This window comes from the organism of the source record quoted next, unplaced genomic scaffold (assembly GCF_019419815.1).
Source record: "Pyrus x bretschneideri cultivar Hongxiangsu unplaced genomic scaffold, Pyrus_bretschneideri_v1 Contig1, whole genome shotgun sequence".
NCBI lineage: Eukaryota > Viridiplantae > Streptophyta > Magnoliopsida > Rosales > Rosaceae > Pyrus > Pyrus x bretschneideri.
Genome location: NW_025999390.1, coordinates 8,332,975 through 8,346,323, shown reverse-complemented (window position 1 = coordinate 8,346,323; position 13,349 = coordinate 8,332,975). Strand labels below are relative to the sequence as shown.

Sequence of the window (13,349 nt, the reverse complement as noted above, 5' to 3'; positions counted from 1 at the left end):
ATAGGTTCAAATAAAATTTCTCATTATTAATAGATTTTCCGTTGTGATTAACCATGTCTGCAGGCAATGGTTTCAAGATTACCAGACAAGGCGGAGAAAATACAAAAGCAAATTGGTGTACTTGGAACAGGGGAAGTGGAAGGAAATGAGAGAGATGTCATCGACTTAGATATAAATGAGGAAATGGGAGAAATATACAGAATGTGTAGTATATACATATAAATTATTTACCCTAAACCCTATATATGTGTTACATTTCTTTGTGCAAGAGAATGCTCTGGTGCCTGGGAAACGGGCAGCATCCTCGTGTGCTCGACATTTGTTGCCCTGGTGCCTGAGAAAGCATCACCAGAAGCTGAAACTACTTCTACGCTTGGGTAGATGATCACAGTTTCCAGGAGCCCATCCAATCATCTGCTTCTCATTGTCATAAATCACCATCTTATCTTGCATTGAAATGTCTGTAAAAAATAACCCAAAACAGAAAGAAAACGATCAATATTGTGTTGGGAGTTTGAATCCCGCGTAAAAATTAAAGGGGCGTTGTGTTTGCCGTTAAAATTAGAGGTCACGCTTCATAAGACATACACATGGAAACTCTTACCTCCAATGATGTTATTATCTTGCAGTCCAACTTCAGTACCATTTAGAATTCCCAAGCAAACATTTCCCTTGGACTGCCGGCACATATATATCATTAGTTTCCAAACACAAATTTCTTCTCCTTGTAACGGAAAGCAAAATGAAGAAGGATGCGGAGATCATGGAAGGCGAAATTCACTCACCGATAGTATTAGGTATGCTTCAGGGGGCAATTCATACTGAGCTGTGTCTTTTCTACCACTGCCGAACCTTAGTGCTAAGGGCTTGAAGTATTTCTTAACATCTCGTATGCTTTTAAATGGCTTGCGACCTTTCCAACAGAGCGGGAGAGTTCCGTCATCTGGAGCTTCTTTTAAAGGCTTTCCAGTTAGTTCTCTTTTCAACTGCAATAAGACAAGCGCAATGGAAAAGGATTAACATGTCAAATTATGGTCGGAAAAATCTTTGCCAATCCGGGTAATCCAAATGCCAGCTACTTTTTGATAAAGCTCTAACTTACCCATGAAGTCAAAAATTGATAAACCTGAGAACTGAGATAAGTGTAGGAACTCCCACTGTCAAAAACCATGTGTAGGTTTCCAAACCCGGTAGATTTCCCGTCAACCATGAGTTCCGCTGGGCCAGGCGAGTAGTGTTTTCTGAGATAAACCATAAGGAGAATAAATGGGGAAGGAAAATACGGTTATGATTGAACTACTAAGGATATATCAACAAAAAAGATTCAGATGAAAAACAGAGTTCAAGAAGGGTTCATTACGAGTAATCAAGTGACATTGGTGTCCAAACTATGCGTGAATAATCATAAATGTCATCCCCGAAAACAAAATACCCCCCACCTCGGCCACTTAAACAGTGACCAATGACATTTCGCACCAAACCCTGACTACTAAGTTGTGATATGATGCTGGTTTTTCCCCTGCCAAGGCCGAGGACTCCATCAATGGGATGATAAGATGATCCAGGAAGTTGATCATATCCACACCTGTAGACAAGGAACAGTAAACGATTCAACGGCCAAGATGGAGCACATAAGCGAATACAGATTTGTGGCGACTCAGTCTAATCTAATGCTTGTTTCTACTTTACACCAAATTCTGAAACTTTAGGTTATGTTTTCCTCAAGTGCCTAGTGGGACACAAGGTTCTGTTAGTTTAAGTTCGTAGCTTCCTTAAACAAAAAAGAACAATGAAAAGTTACCAACCCGAGGGCCAGTTTAGGTCGTAGCTGGAGTCCACTTGTAAAGTTGAGGGAAAAGGAATCCCTCACAAGCACACCAAGGGATGAACCACCATCAGCATACTCAACCTCGTAGTCACATTGCTCCGGAGCATCGCATTTGTGAGAACCCGGCGAGTGCAGGGCTTCACAGAGGGGGTCCTTACAGGCCACTAGGTCATTGCTTGGACGGTAATATGGATGAGGAGCCTGCAAACAGAGACGGAAGATGAATATTTCTTAGGACCCTTCTCCGATGACGATCAGTTTATAGTGATAACACGGTTTAACATTCATAGACAGAACAAGTAACAAACTTATGCATGCTAACAAGAAAAGTTTGCAACTTTTTTATGAAATTACTAATTAACATATGATAATTAAATTAATTATAAGATAATTATACCTGAGTGCATCTGACACAAGGAGCATCACATTGGAGCCATGTGAGATCACTACCAGTGTCTGGATCCAGAAAGTAGGGCTTTGGAGGCTGTCCAATGTTTAGGGTCACATTATAGGACCTGCAAAACCAAAACAAACCCATTTTTGGGACCTCGGCTGCGGGGCAAATGCTCTTAACCAAATGAGCTATAAGCATCGAAAACTATTATTTTTGCAGGTAAATGAATGATATAATTAAAAGAGTTTAAGAGCGTACCCTGTTGGATAAACGTTGCCATGAACTGGAAATACTATGGAGGAGGGTGCTGCGCGACTGAACCCCAAAGACGACGTCGCATCAGTTTTCCTAGAGCCCCGATAGTACTGGTCGCCGAAAGAAGCTGATGACAAAGTTACACACCAACCCATCACCACCATCGTCAACAGCAACCACGACCCAGACTTGCCCTCCATTTCCCAATCCGCTTTTTACCCAATGATTGGACGAACAAATATCTAAACGAAATTAAAAAAATGATAGTTTGTCGCCTAGTGCCCCAGGTGTTTGATAAAATGTCTGAAGGAAATACACGGTATTTATTCAAAGGATAACGTGACATTAAGGTGGATTCATGGCTTTGCTTGTTTGCTTCGATTTCTTCTTCTTCTCTTCCTCTCCAGGTTGGTTTATGCTTTTCTTCACTTGCTGCGTAGTTTTGCATTCCTTCGGGTTTGATTTAGGAACAAAATTAATCACAAGATACCGCCATATTCATACGCCAAAAAACACAGTTTTACGGCAATTTCTTACAAGCTTCCGAACTTCCAAACTTCCAATACAAGTTACAACATGCAACATACAACATACAACGCAAGGATAGTATCAAATGTCCTTTGGCAATTCCTCGCCTGACAGTTATTACTTTGGCAGATGCAATTTCTTGCCCGATAGTATTCGGCTACCGACTAATACAATGACTTTTGACGTGGTTCAATAAAAAATTCTTATGTGTTTCTTGTTCCTAGATGTCCAAAAAGAATTAAATAACTTACATTATTCCTCTTCAAAACAATATAAAGCTGGTTCTGCTCTTGCTAATTCGGTCTCTCTCTGCTCTCTTATATTATCATGATTAGTCACTTGTCAAGAATGCTCGTTATTTTTAGGCTAATTAACTCGACCGGCAACCGCAAGTGGCTCTTTATCACAGTGGTGAAAAAGTGTTGAGCTCTTGCAAATAATGGTGTGGGTTCAAACCTCATCAGTGATTAATTTAATATTTAATCTAACAAAATCTATCTCAAACTCCCCGTCCCCCGCTCATATCTCCCTCCTCGCTGCCCTCTCTCTTATCTCCGCCGCTCATCTATCTGTCATTGCCGCCCTCACTCATCTCTGCATATGGGTGTGTGAAAAATCATGGAATGTAAACCTTGTGTTTATGCATATTGATGAATGGTGATTCTAACTCAATTGATTTGGTTTTTGTTTTTAGAAGCTTTACTTTGTAATCATATGGATTATAATTAAAGACTTGCTTGGGTGTGGTAGAAAAATATCGTTCATAAACTATTATTTCAATTATTGTAATTGTATGAGGACTTAAATGATTAAAATAAGGAAATGCATACTAAAATGTACCTATAATGGTGTTTAATTGTCATAAAACGAAAATTATGACAAATTTTTCTTTTATAATTTTCAAGTGATTTAAAATAAATAAAAAAAAACATGTAGACGGTGAAAAAAGGGGTAAATGGATAAAAATAAAAAAATTAAAAAAAAAAGGATAAACGGGTAAATGGTAAACGGTTATGGTTAAATAGGTACACAATTATGAGTATGGTTAACTGTTTTTAAACGGTTATTGGTATGGGCATAACCGTTTATGCAATTACCTAACGGGTAAACGGTTATGCGGGTATGAACATAAACTGTTATGGGTAAATAACTGCGATTACTCGCCCGCCATAATCGTTGTACATCCCTAATAGTGATATAGGCTAGATGCTAAAAAATGTTAGGCGGTTGATTTTCATTGACTACTAGTTTTGTCCTAAACTGCCCTCTTATATAGTCTTGGGCAAGAACCGAGGCCCATTTGGTCACACAAGGAGCCTCGGGCTCCAACTAGCATGGGTTGATGGAGTGTGTTAGAAAGCTTTTCTTCACAACTTGGGGCTAGATCTTCTTCGAGCCTAGGCTAAAAGTCATGCGTCATGCTCTAAGGCTATCTTCAACTTAAGAGTGGGAAATCTCAAAATTGAGCCCCTTATTTTCGACTATTCATCCACACATATGAGGTTAGTTAGTTTTTTTCTCCAAGGGGCAAAGGACGTATAATTCCAACCTCCAACTTTATAATTTGTTAAACTTTTGTACTTTGTGATTTTTATTTTTTTTGCTAATAATTTTGAAATTATATTTTGTATAACCTATCTTGTTTACTTTTACGAACATTTTGACGTAAAAATTTCAAATTTCCAAATAAAATACTGTTGAGATATTTTTGAGTTGGATATCGTAGATGAATGTGATGGTGAACACAAACAATTCCTTGACATTACATAAAACTAATAACATTACATGATAACAAAAGGATTACACAAAGATACTTAAAGCATGTTACACAAATTAAAAAATTAAAAACGATAATCAATGACACTAATCACTTTTCGAGATCTATGGACGATAGAATTCGATGTCCGAATACGAGTACCGAGTTTTGTAGAATAAATGCATTGCACCTTCTTTAGCTTGACAATACCTCCTCTTTCTTGGAGTATATTGGAGTAGATGTTCTCCATAATTTTCTAAGAGTGTTTCGAAGGAGTTTTGATGTTTGATCTGATTTGAATTAATTAATATCATTATTTTGACCATTGGATATAAATTTGAGTTATTAGGATTTTCTTTGACCATTAAAATTTGTTAAATTAGATTTAAGCCGTTCTATTTAAAAAATGATTATCGAGTAAAAAATTCTCATTTATATCGTACGTTCTAAAAGAAATATAAAACAATTCTCTGTGGTGCATAACTTGGAACAACTTATGAAAATTTTCTACAGGAATCTCATTACATATTAACATTATCTAAACGTACCCCTTTTTTTCTTTTTTCCAGACATCCAAATTAAATTGATCATGTAACCAAATTCAAAAGAATATTAACTAGTACTAAATCAAATAATCATGGGCCTCTGTTTTTTTTTTTTTTTCCCCTTCTGTCCGTCTTGCCATTTTCCAATTGTGCCCTTGTAAGTTGTCTTACAATTGGGCGTGGAGGTAGGAGAACATGTCCTGCAACTGGTAGGGCGGCTGCTGCTCCATTTGCAATTGCCCCCCAAAAGGGTCCATAATATCGGAGAAGCCATCCATGTAATTCAGGAACTGATTGTCGAGGGTATTAAAGGAATTCTCCAATTCATTGTTCCATTTCAGTTCACTTTGGACCTCCTTCTCCCACGCGACCTCCGGTGACAGCACGTGCTCCGAGCAGCTTGAGTAGTCCGTCGTCGTCTGTGGCAGCCTCGGTACTGAATCCATCGACGAATCCATCATGTGATGCGTGTTTGATGCCGCTTGTGGTGGTGGGGGCATCAAAGTCATGTCAGGTTTTTGCTCGTCCGATATTTCTGGGTATTTGGTCATTTTGGTTGTAACATTGTATTTCTCTATGCTGCCCTTCTTGTTGTATATGCGGCATAGTACCCAATCATCAAGCTGCATTACATAAACATCAATTTAGAAAGATAAGCACTCTGAGTAATTAAACAAAATTAAGATTAAAATATTTTAAGCCGGATTCATTTATTTTTCGAGAGCGATATTCTAATTTAATCAACCAGAAGTTACAACGCGCATTCTTAAAGAGGCATTGATGCAAATGCAATGACATGATCAAAATTTTTGAGACCGAGTAATGTGCATGAATTTACTTAATACATTCATCTTTCGATGGTCAAATATAATTAGATACGATATTCTTTCTTTCAGATTGCACAGCTGAGCTGACCGTTGAAATAATGAATGCATTAAATAAATGCATATATATATATATATATATATATATATCTTAGTCAAATTACAAAATTTGATACAGGTTGAATGACGTGTGAGGGTCCAAGGGTATAATGGTAAAAGAGAAAAAAAGGTAATGGAAAGACGGACGTACCCTCAAGTTTTGATTTTTCTTGGCAGTGGCGGCGGACCGGTCGACATTGGCGAGGCGGTACTCGTGCATGATCCAATTGGTTTTGATTCCCTTGGGGGCTTTACCAGCGTAGAAAACGAGTGCCTTTTTAATCCCGAGTGCCTTGGGCTTTCCAATGTGCTTGTCAGCCCCGGTCGCCTTCCAGTACCCGGTTCCGGCTGCCCGGTTCGGTCTTGAACCGTTTGGATATTTTCTGTCCCTTGGCGAAAAGAAGTACCATTCCTTCTCTCCGTAAAGTGCCATTTCTGCATACCACACCAAAATAAAAATAAAAAGTTAGACAAAAAAATCCAAAAATTCAAGAAAATTGAGTTCGACCCAGACCATAATTTTCAGAAATGAAATTTGGGTTGGGTTGGGGGAGAAAGAAGAAAGCAAAATTGATTAATTGAAATTGGGAATAAATTGACATACCAGGGAGCTGCCACGGATCGAATTTGTAAAGATCAATTTCTCTGATGATTGGAACAGCGAGAGGCTGTGAAGCGCATTTCCTGCACAAGTAATGGTTCACCAGCTCCTCATCCGTCGGGTGAAATCTGAACCCCGGCGGTAACTCCAGCTGCTGCTGCTGCTGCTGCTCGTCTCCTCCTCTGCTCATGATTACTTTTTACCTGTTTCGCTTTACTCCTTCCCTTTTCCTTTCTTCTTCTCTTTCCTCTTGCTCTTGCTCCGGCTAATTTGCTTCTTCTCAGATTTCGAACCAGAATAATGAAGCTTAAGACACCCAAGAGGCGTTATATATACCCACCAGCCCAACAGAGACGGCACAGCACATGTTTCCACTTTTTAATTCTCACACGTGGTCCGAGAGAGTGCCACCCAGTCCTAGAGAGAGAAACAAAGAGGAGAGACAAAGAGATAGAGATAGAGCGCTGGGCTGACCGCAGCCAGATGGGTCACGTTACACCAGTCGACGGTTTAAAATGAAGGTGACACGTGTGCACGAGCCCACTTTCGATTGTTTTGTCACTGCTTTCGTCACCAACTTTGGACGTTCTTAATCCTTTTTCTTTTATTTTCCCCAAATATTTGCCCTTTTTATAATTCTGCCTCTTCTGAATCGTTGACGGTCGGTCTCACTCCGCGAAAGAATCCGGTGTTCCGCCATCGTGTTTGCTTTCGTTGTGCGACCACTGAGTGTTGGCCACGTCATACGTGTGAAGGGACTATTTTGTCCGGGGATTACAACAAGTGTGTGGGTTGGGTCGATAGACACGATGTCCAGTGAGGTTGCTTGCCCCCCACACGTGTCGCATGGGAATGGAAAAGGATGCTCTTAATGATCCCGTGATCTCATTTGTTCATCATACATCATGTAGTAAAAAATTATTTTAAAATTTAAAATTAAATATGAATAGTATTTAATGAAAATTAACCGCATAATATAAGATGAACAGATAAGATCACGAAATTCCTACGATCTTTAGGAAAATGATCCGGTGGGAATGAACGTCATTGCTGTGCTGGATCGACAAATTGACAAAATAAATTATTGGAAAATTCTCTCCCTCTCTTTGAATTTTGAACGTTCGATTTGCCGCATCCATCCTTAATTGCAGATTAAATAAAATAAAAAAGAATTAGAAAGTCCAACCTGTCCATGCTAACTATTTCTCCTTACTTATGTTTTCTAATTAACCCTTTTTTTGTATAGAACCTAAATTTTATTACCAACACAACATATGCATGCAAACGGAGACTTAATTAGACATAAAATATAAAACAAAAGATGGATGCCAAAAAGAAAAAGAGCTCAACCCGAGAGTTTAGCCCAAAACAAAAAAACACACAAAGAAACCCTAATTGCCTGGTTCCTTTACCGTCAACCACGGACCAGCCCCTGCATATGCTAGAGATGAAACCCAACGAAGCCCCAAAAAAATCAAAATAAAAAGGGGACTGCATCGTCCTCAATCAAACACCACAAAAATCGAATTTCAGCCACTAAAGAAAGGAAACCAGTGGGAAACTACCTCTCATAGGCAACGGTGTTAAAACCGACACATTGATGGAAGTTATCGTAATATGCTATCTAATCTTTTCAAAATTCAAATATTTCAAACCCTAAAACGCACTCTAATCTTTTTTAATATGTTCGTATTCAAAAATTTCAAATTTTTGGATCGAAAATTCTAATGATGCAGTAAAAAGTTCAAATGTTAAAGGGGCCAAACGCTACTGTATAATTTTTTTTTTTAATACAATGATATTTATAATAGGGAAATGTTTAATGTAAAACAAAAAATAGTTTTGGATGCTCTAAGTTATCCCGTGCTTTGAATGTTTCAATTATTAGATCTTAAATCTTAACTTTTGTACTTTTAAATAAGAATTTAACTGTGCAAACACACTCGATACTTCGAAGCACCAAAAAAAAAGTCCCATACTATTGAGAAGTGAAAATGAGTCAAAAGATAAGACCAAAAAACGAAAAAAAAAAAGAAAAAAAAAGTTTAATAGGAAACTTTATTTCTTTTTGGTGAACAGGTTTCTTGGGGAGCAAGAATTGACTTTTGTCTGGATTCATTAGTCCACAAAATAGTAAATTAAATAGAAAAAAAAGGTGTCCGGGTTCATCGGTAGGAATCGCATCTGATATCATATCAGAATTTGGATTCTATCATGATTTAAATTACAAGGGTCTTAGGGATTTTCACAGTTTAATTATTTATTATGTATCGTGTGATTATAAATTATTTAATTTTTTTATTTAAAATAAATAAAAATAGTATTTAACAAAAACTGATCGTCCGATATAAGATATAAGATGGACTGTTAAGATACAAGGATCCTCTTACATCATTTCATAATATGCGTGACGCGGTGCGTGACATATGTATGGATAAGAATAAACAACAAGTACACATATGGAAGCATGCTGGAAGCTGCTCGGAGCTTGTAGCAGACTCCAGTTGTGACCCAAACATCAAAAAGTAAATTAATTAAATACTTTTTATGGACAATAAAACCCTCCTGGATCACATCACTATACCATGTTCTTTTCTTTCAACTGGTACAAGTTGGGTTGGGTCAAACCAGATTGCATTACTTGTCAAGCTGGCTATGACTTTTGTAGTCTCTTCCACGTTGTGCTCAAGCAAATTTTCGAATATACCTAATCCAAACCCTTAATCCCCCCATCTACTTCTCATCAACTTTTGCCTCAAACATAAGTCACGTTTTATAATTTTAATTACTTATTATTAATTTTGCTGCTTAATTGATGTTGTGTTTGTATCTCGTTATGTACCGTTCATAAAAATTCTTACTTTTGAGAATCTTTGTATTATTTTTCAAAGTTTAGACTATAAGGAGGAGGAGGTGGGTCCTTGTAGTATTTATTTTTAAACAAATAATATTATCTACACTATGAGGATGAGGTGGGTCAAGCCTCACAATGGGCTATCCATAATAATATGATTTAAATTCGTCTTTTGAGATAATCAAATCTAAAACCTCTTGCTTACAAGTGAAGATGAATACCATTAGCCAGTAGTACTAAGTGGCGATCCATGTAGTATTATTGAACTCTTATAGCACGTCTACTAATCCGTAATCAAATTGAGAGGAATTGAATTGAAGAGGAATTTGATTGAGGAGGAATTGAAATGAGGTGGAATCATAATCAGGTTGAAGTTGTTTACTAAAACTGTCCAAAATCGGAATACAATTCCATAAAACTGTTTACTAATTCAGTAGAATCGGAATATAAACCAGTATGATTACTAAAATGTCCTTGTCTCAAATCAAATATTTTTAATCACATTTTCATTAGTTATTTTTAATCACATTTTCATTACTAAAATGCCCTTTAGTTCTTTATTTTTATTTTTCATCTATATTTATTTTTAATCATCTTTTCATTAGTTATTTTAAAATGCCCTCATTCACTTCACTTCCTTAGCACCACCATACCCTAATCCTCCAACACCACTCTCCCATATCATCTTCCCAGTTTCCATCCCGCATAAGAAAATACTATTTTAAGAACCTAGTCAAATTCATCTTCCCAGTTCCCACCCTGCAGAAAAAAAAAAAATTTAACATTTTAAGAACCTAGCCTATGCATCCTCCCAAATCCCACCCTGCAGAAAATATTTCGGAAAGCAATTGGAGCCAAGGATCAGACAAGCATCAACATCGCCAACGGCACGAGCAATTTGGCCCTGAACTTCGAGGTCCCAATCGTCAAACCAACATCACACGAGGATGAGCCGGCTGTGTCGACGGTCGAAGCGTCTGTCGAAGCATTTGCAAAGCCTCTTGATAAGAGGGCATAATAGGAAAGAAGAAATGCATTCCCGATTCCTTCACCATCCCGGAATCCAAATACCTCACCCATAGAGGGAGTCCAATTCTTCCAATTTCAGGAATTGAATTCCATTTTTCGTGTGGATCCCACACACTATTGATTCCTTTAAATTGTAGTAAACACAAGAGTTATCCGTAATTAAAATCGGATTCCTTATTTTCATTCCGATTACAGGTGCATAAACACAGCCTTAATCCATAGAGTATACTTGTCATTCAGCTAAGGACCAGCGTAATATTATTAGGATAGTGCTATTCATAAACCTATTTCTCTCCACCACACACTTGTTAATTTTTGTCTATTAATATTCTTTAATTTATCCGATCTGACAACTGAAAATTGAGAAGAGTATGTAAAAATTAAAAAGAGGTTTTTGAATAACACTATTTTATTTTTAATACGGAAATGATAAGCAAACACCATTTTTACCCTCTCAACACAATCTTATTTAATTATTACTGTTGTTTTCATTTGACTTTTTTCAATTTAATTGTTAGAAATACAAATAAATCATAAAAAACAAACAACGGTATGTGAAAATCATCTGCCTTCTATTATTGTATTCTTTCAACTTGATCGAATTGCCATTTACAGTGATCGTTTTATGAGGCGGCCCCGAATGATGAAAATGTTGCATTTTAATACATAAAATGGCCGCCGTTTTGTGTTCCATACTGATACAGTGTGTGTCTAACAGTAACCCCTACTCCAATCAGCTCTATATGTTTCTAGTGATTGTGTGTGAATGTTGCTTCAAAACAATAGAACATCACCATCACGACCACCAAATGCTGTGTCCAAGTGAAATGAACCCATGTTTTCTTGTCGTATTCCATCTAGTGCTTCTCACCTTGTTAATTGCTCGGAAGCTTCTTCATTTTTCATAAATTGGCTGCCAATCTTGACCCTAACGTCCTTTTAAAAATAACCATAATGGATAAAGAAGAACATCGTAGATGACGTGTTTGTAACTAATTTATTTCCTTATCTTTTAGAATATATATTGTTTCAAAACAAAAAAAAATTATGTCACTTGGTAGTTGGTAATACATTATAGTAGTATTCTTTTTTACTTATAATTGAGAGGTTTTGCTACTTAGTACTACGGTCCAGTGATATTCCTCTTCACTTGTAAGTGAGAGGTATTAGGTTATATTCTCGCCAAAAGCGAACTTGAATCACATTATAGCAAACTCATTTTGAGGCTGAACCACCTCCTCTCTCTTGGTGTATATAATATTGTTTGCTTAGAAAAAAAAAATGAAAGGTTGTAGGTTGAAATTTTATGATTGACGATTTCGAATATATTCTCTTACTCTTTAGTTACGATACATATTGTCTTATCAAAAGAAAAATTATTCATATGTAGGGGAGGGTAATTTTGGGCAAGCCGTAGTAGAATTGCATCTAGTTGAGACATAGGTCATGGTCATACTTCACGGTAGTTGTTGGGGTACGGTCAAACGGCCCGTGCTCCCGGTCCATCCCAATTTCAAGGTGCATATTAATAATATTGCAATGATAATGTTTACTACAAATCCTCGTCCAATTAAAATTGAAAATGTCAATGGAATCTCAATTTTTTAACATTTTAAATCATTTATATTTTAATTTATTATGTATAAATTATTTTTATAAAAAAGTAAACAAATTCAAATCTATTAAGATATTCAATTGTAGTGTAGAAAATAAATACAGTGTTTCAAAGAAGGAGAAACTTGTTATGAATCCAATTCTGTGAGTTATTTTTTAGATGAGTCCAATTATATTCTATGTTAGTTTTTTTTTGTCATTTTCATACCAATTTACCCCTAAAATTACTTATAAGTGATCAATATTATCCCTTGATTTTAGGATTAGTATTTTTGATAAGTTTTACCTATTTGAGGTTTAAAGAATAAAATTCCCTTAATGATAGGATAATTGTTGAAATAAAATTACTTCCTATATATCTCCAAGTGATGATACGCCTCTTCATTTGTTCTTCATTTATCTATTCTTTCTTTTTAGTTTATTATCTAAAACCTTTTTCTTAGTTAGGATTTATCATTTGCCTTGCAAATCTTCTTTTCTTTATCATTGTTCAGTTTTCCTCTTCTCTTCTTAGGCTTCCACTATATCTTCTTCTTCTTCTTTATAATTGTTGGAATAAAATTACTTCATATATATCTCCAAGTGATGATACACCTCTTCATTTGTTCTTCATTTATCTATTCTTTCTTTTTAGTTTGTTATCTAAAACCTTTTTCTTAGTTAGGATTTATCATTTGCCTTGCGAATCTTTTTCTTCTTTATCATGGTTCAGTTTTCCTCTTCTCTTCTTAGGCTTCCACTGTATATGAAATTTGATTATGTTTGATCAAAGAATGGAGGTTGGTTGGCTTCTTTCATCAAATTGCTTGTTATGTTCAAATTAGTTAATTTCGTGGTCAAAGTTGGATCTTCATTTGAGTTGTATTTTTACTCAAATTAATTGATTTCATGGCCGATATTAATCTACCTGTATCACTAGATTTTGTTATATAACCTACCTCTATTATAGGCATATTATATTTTTCTATTTTTATTATCTATCTCTATCACAAATTGCTTCTATATGTTTTCCTATATTACAT

General features: G+C 36.2%; 2 protein-coding genes across 2 annotated transcripts; both read right to left on the bottom strand.

The window, feature by feature from the left end:
* Positions 1 to 146: 146 nt before the first annotated feature.
* On the bottom strand, positions 147 to 2,910 carry LOC103946791 (aspartic proteinase Asp1). The gene is made up of 8 exons (XM_009357586.3): positions 2,481 to 2,910; positions 2,226 to 2,343; positions 1,806 to 2,029; positions 1,361 to 1,585; positions 1,103 to 1,241; positions 786 to 986; positions 605 to 677; positions 147 to 461 (listed from the first exon to the last, which is right to left on the bottom strand). Exons 1-8 carry the CDS (start codon positions 2,675 to 2,677, stop codon positions 346 to 348), a joined length of 1,293 nt encoding a protein of 430 aa, XP_009355861.2. The 5' UTR covers positions 2,678 to 2,910; the 3' UTR covers positions 147 to 345.
* A 2,324-nt stretch (positions 2,911 to 5,234) lies between these two features.
* Positions 5,235 to 7,254, bottom strand: LOC103946790 (NAC domain-containing protein 2). Its single transcript, XM_009357585.3, has 3 exons — positions 6,834 to 7,254; positions 6,381 to 6,664; positions 5,235 to 5,929 (listed from the first exon to the last, which is right to left on the bottom strand). The coding sequence occupies exons 1-3, from the start codon at positions 7,018 to 7,020 to the stop codon at positions 5,474 to 5,476; spliced, it is 927 nt and encodes a 308-aa protein (XP_009355860.2). The 5' UTR covers positions 7,021 to 7,254; the 3' UTR covers positions 5,235 to 5,473.
* Between the last annotated feature and the right edge of the window lie 6,095 nt (positions 7,255 to 13,349).

Bases quoted from the DNA above. Each gene is read 5' to 3' on its own strand.
- LOC103946791 (XM_009357586.3), bottom strand. From the start codon at position 2,677: ATGGAGGGCAAGTCTGGGTCGTGGTTGCTGTTGACGATGGTGGTGATG. The intron at 2,344-2,480 runs GTACGCTCTTAA...TTGGTTTTGCAG, and splicing joins GGCAACGTTTATCCAACAGG to GTCCTATAATGTGACCCTAA. The intron at 1,586-1,805 runs GTTGGTAACTTT...CCTTGTCTACAG, and splicing joins CGACCTAAACTGGCCCTCGG to GTGTGGATATGATCAACTTC.
- LOC103946790 (XM_009357585.3), bottom strand. From the start codon at position 7,020: ATGAGCAGAGGAGGAGACGAGCAGCAGCAGCAGCAGCAGCTGGAGTTA. The intron at 6,665-6,833 runs GTATGTCAATTT...TGTGGTATGCAG, and splicing joins CGATCCGTGGCAGCTCCCTG to AAATGGCACTTTACGGAGAG. The intron at 5,930-6,380 runs GTACGTCCGTCT...TATGTAATGCAG, and splicing joins AGAAAAATCAAAACTTGAGG to CTTGATGATTGGGTACTATG.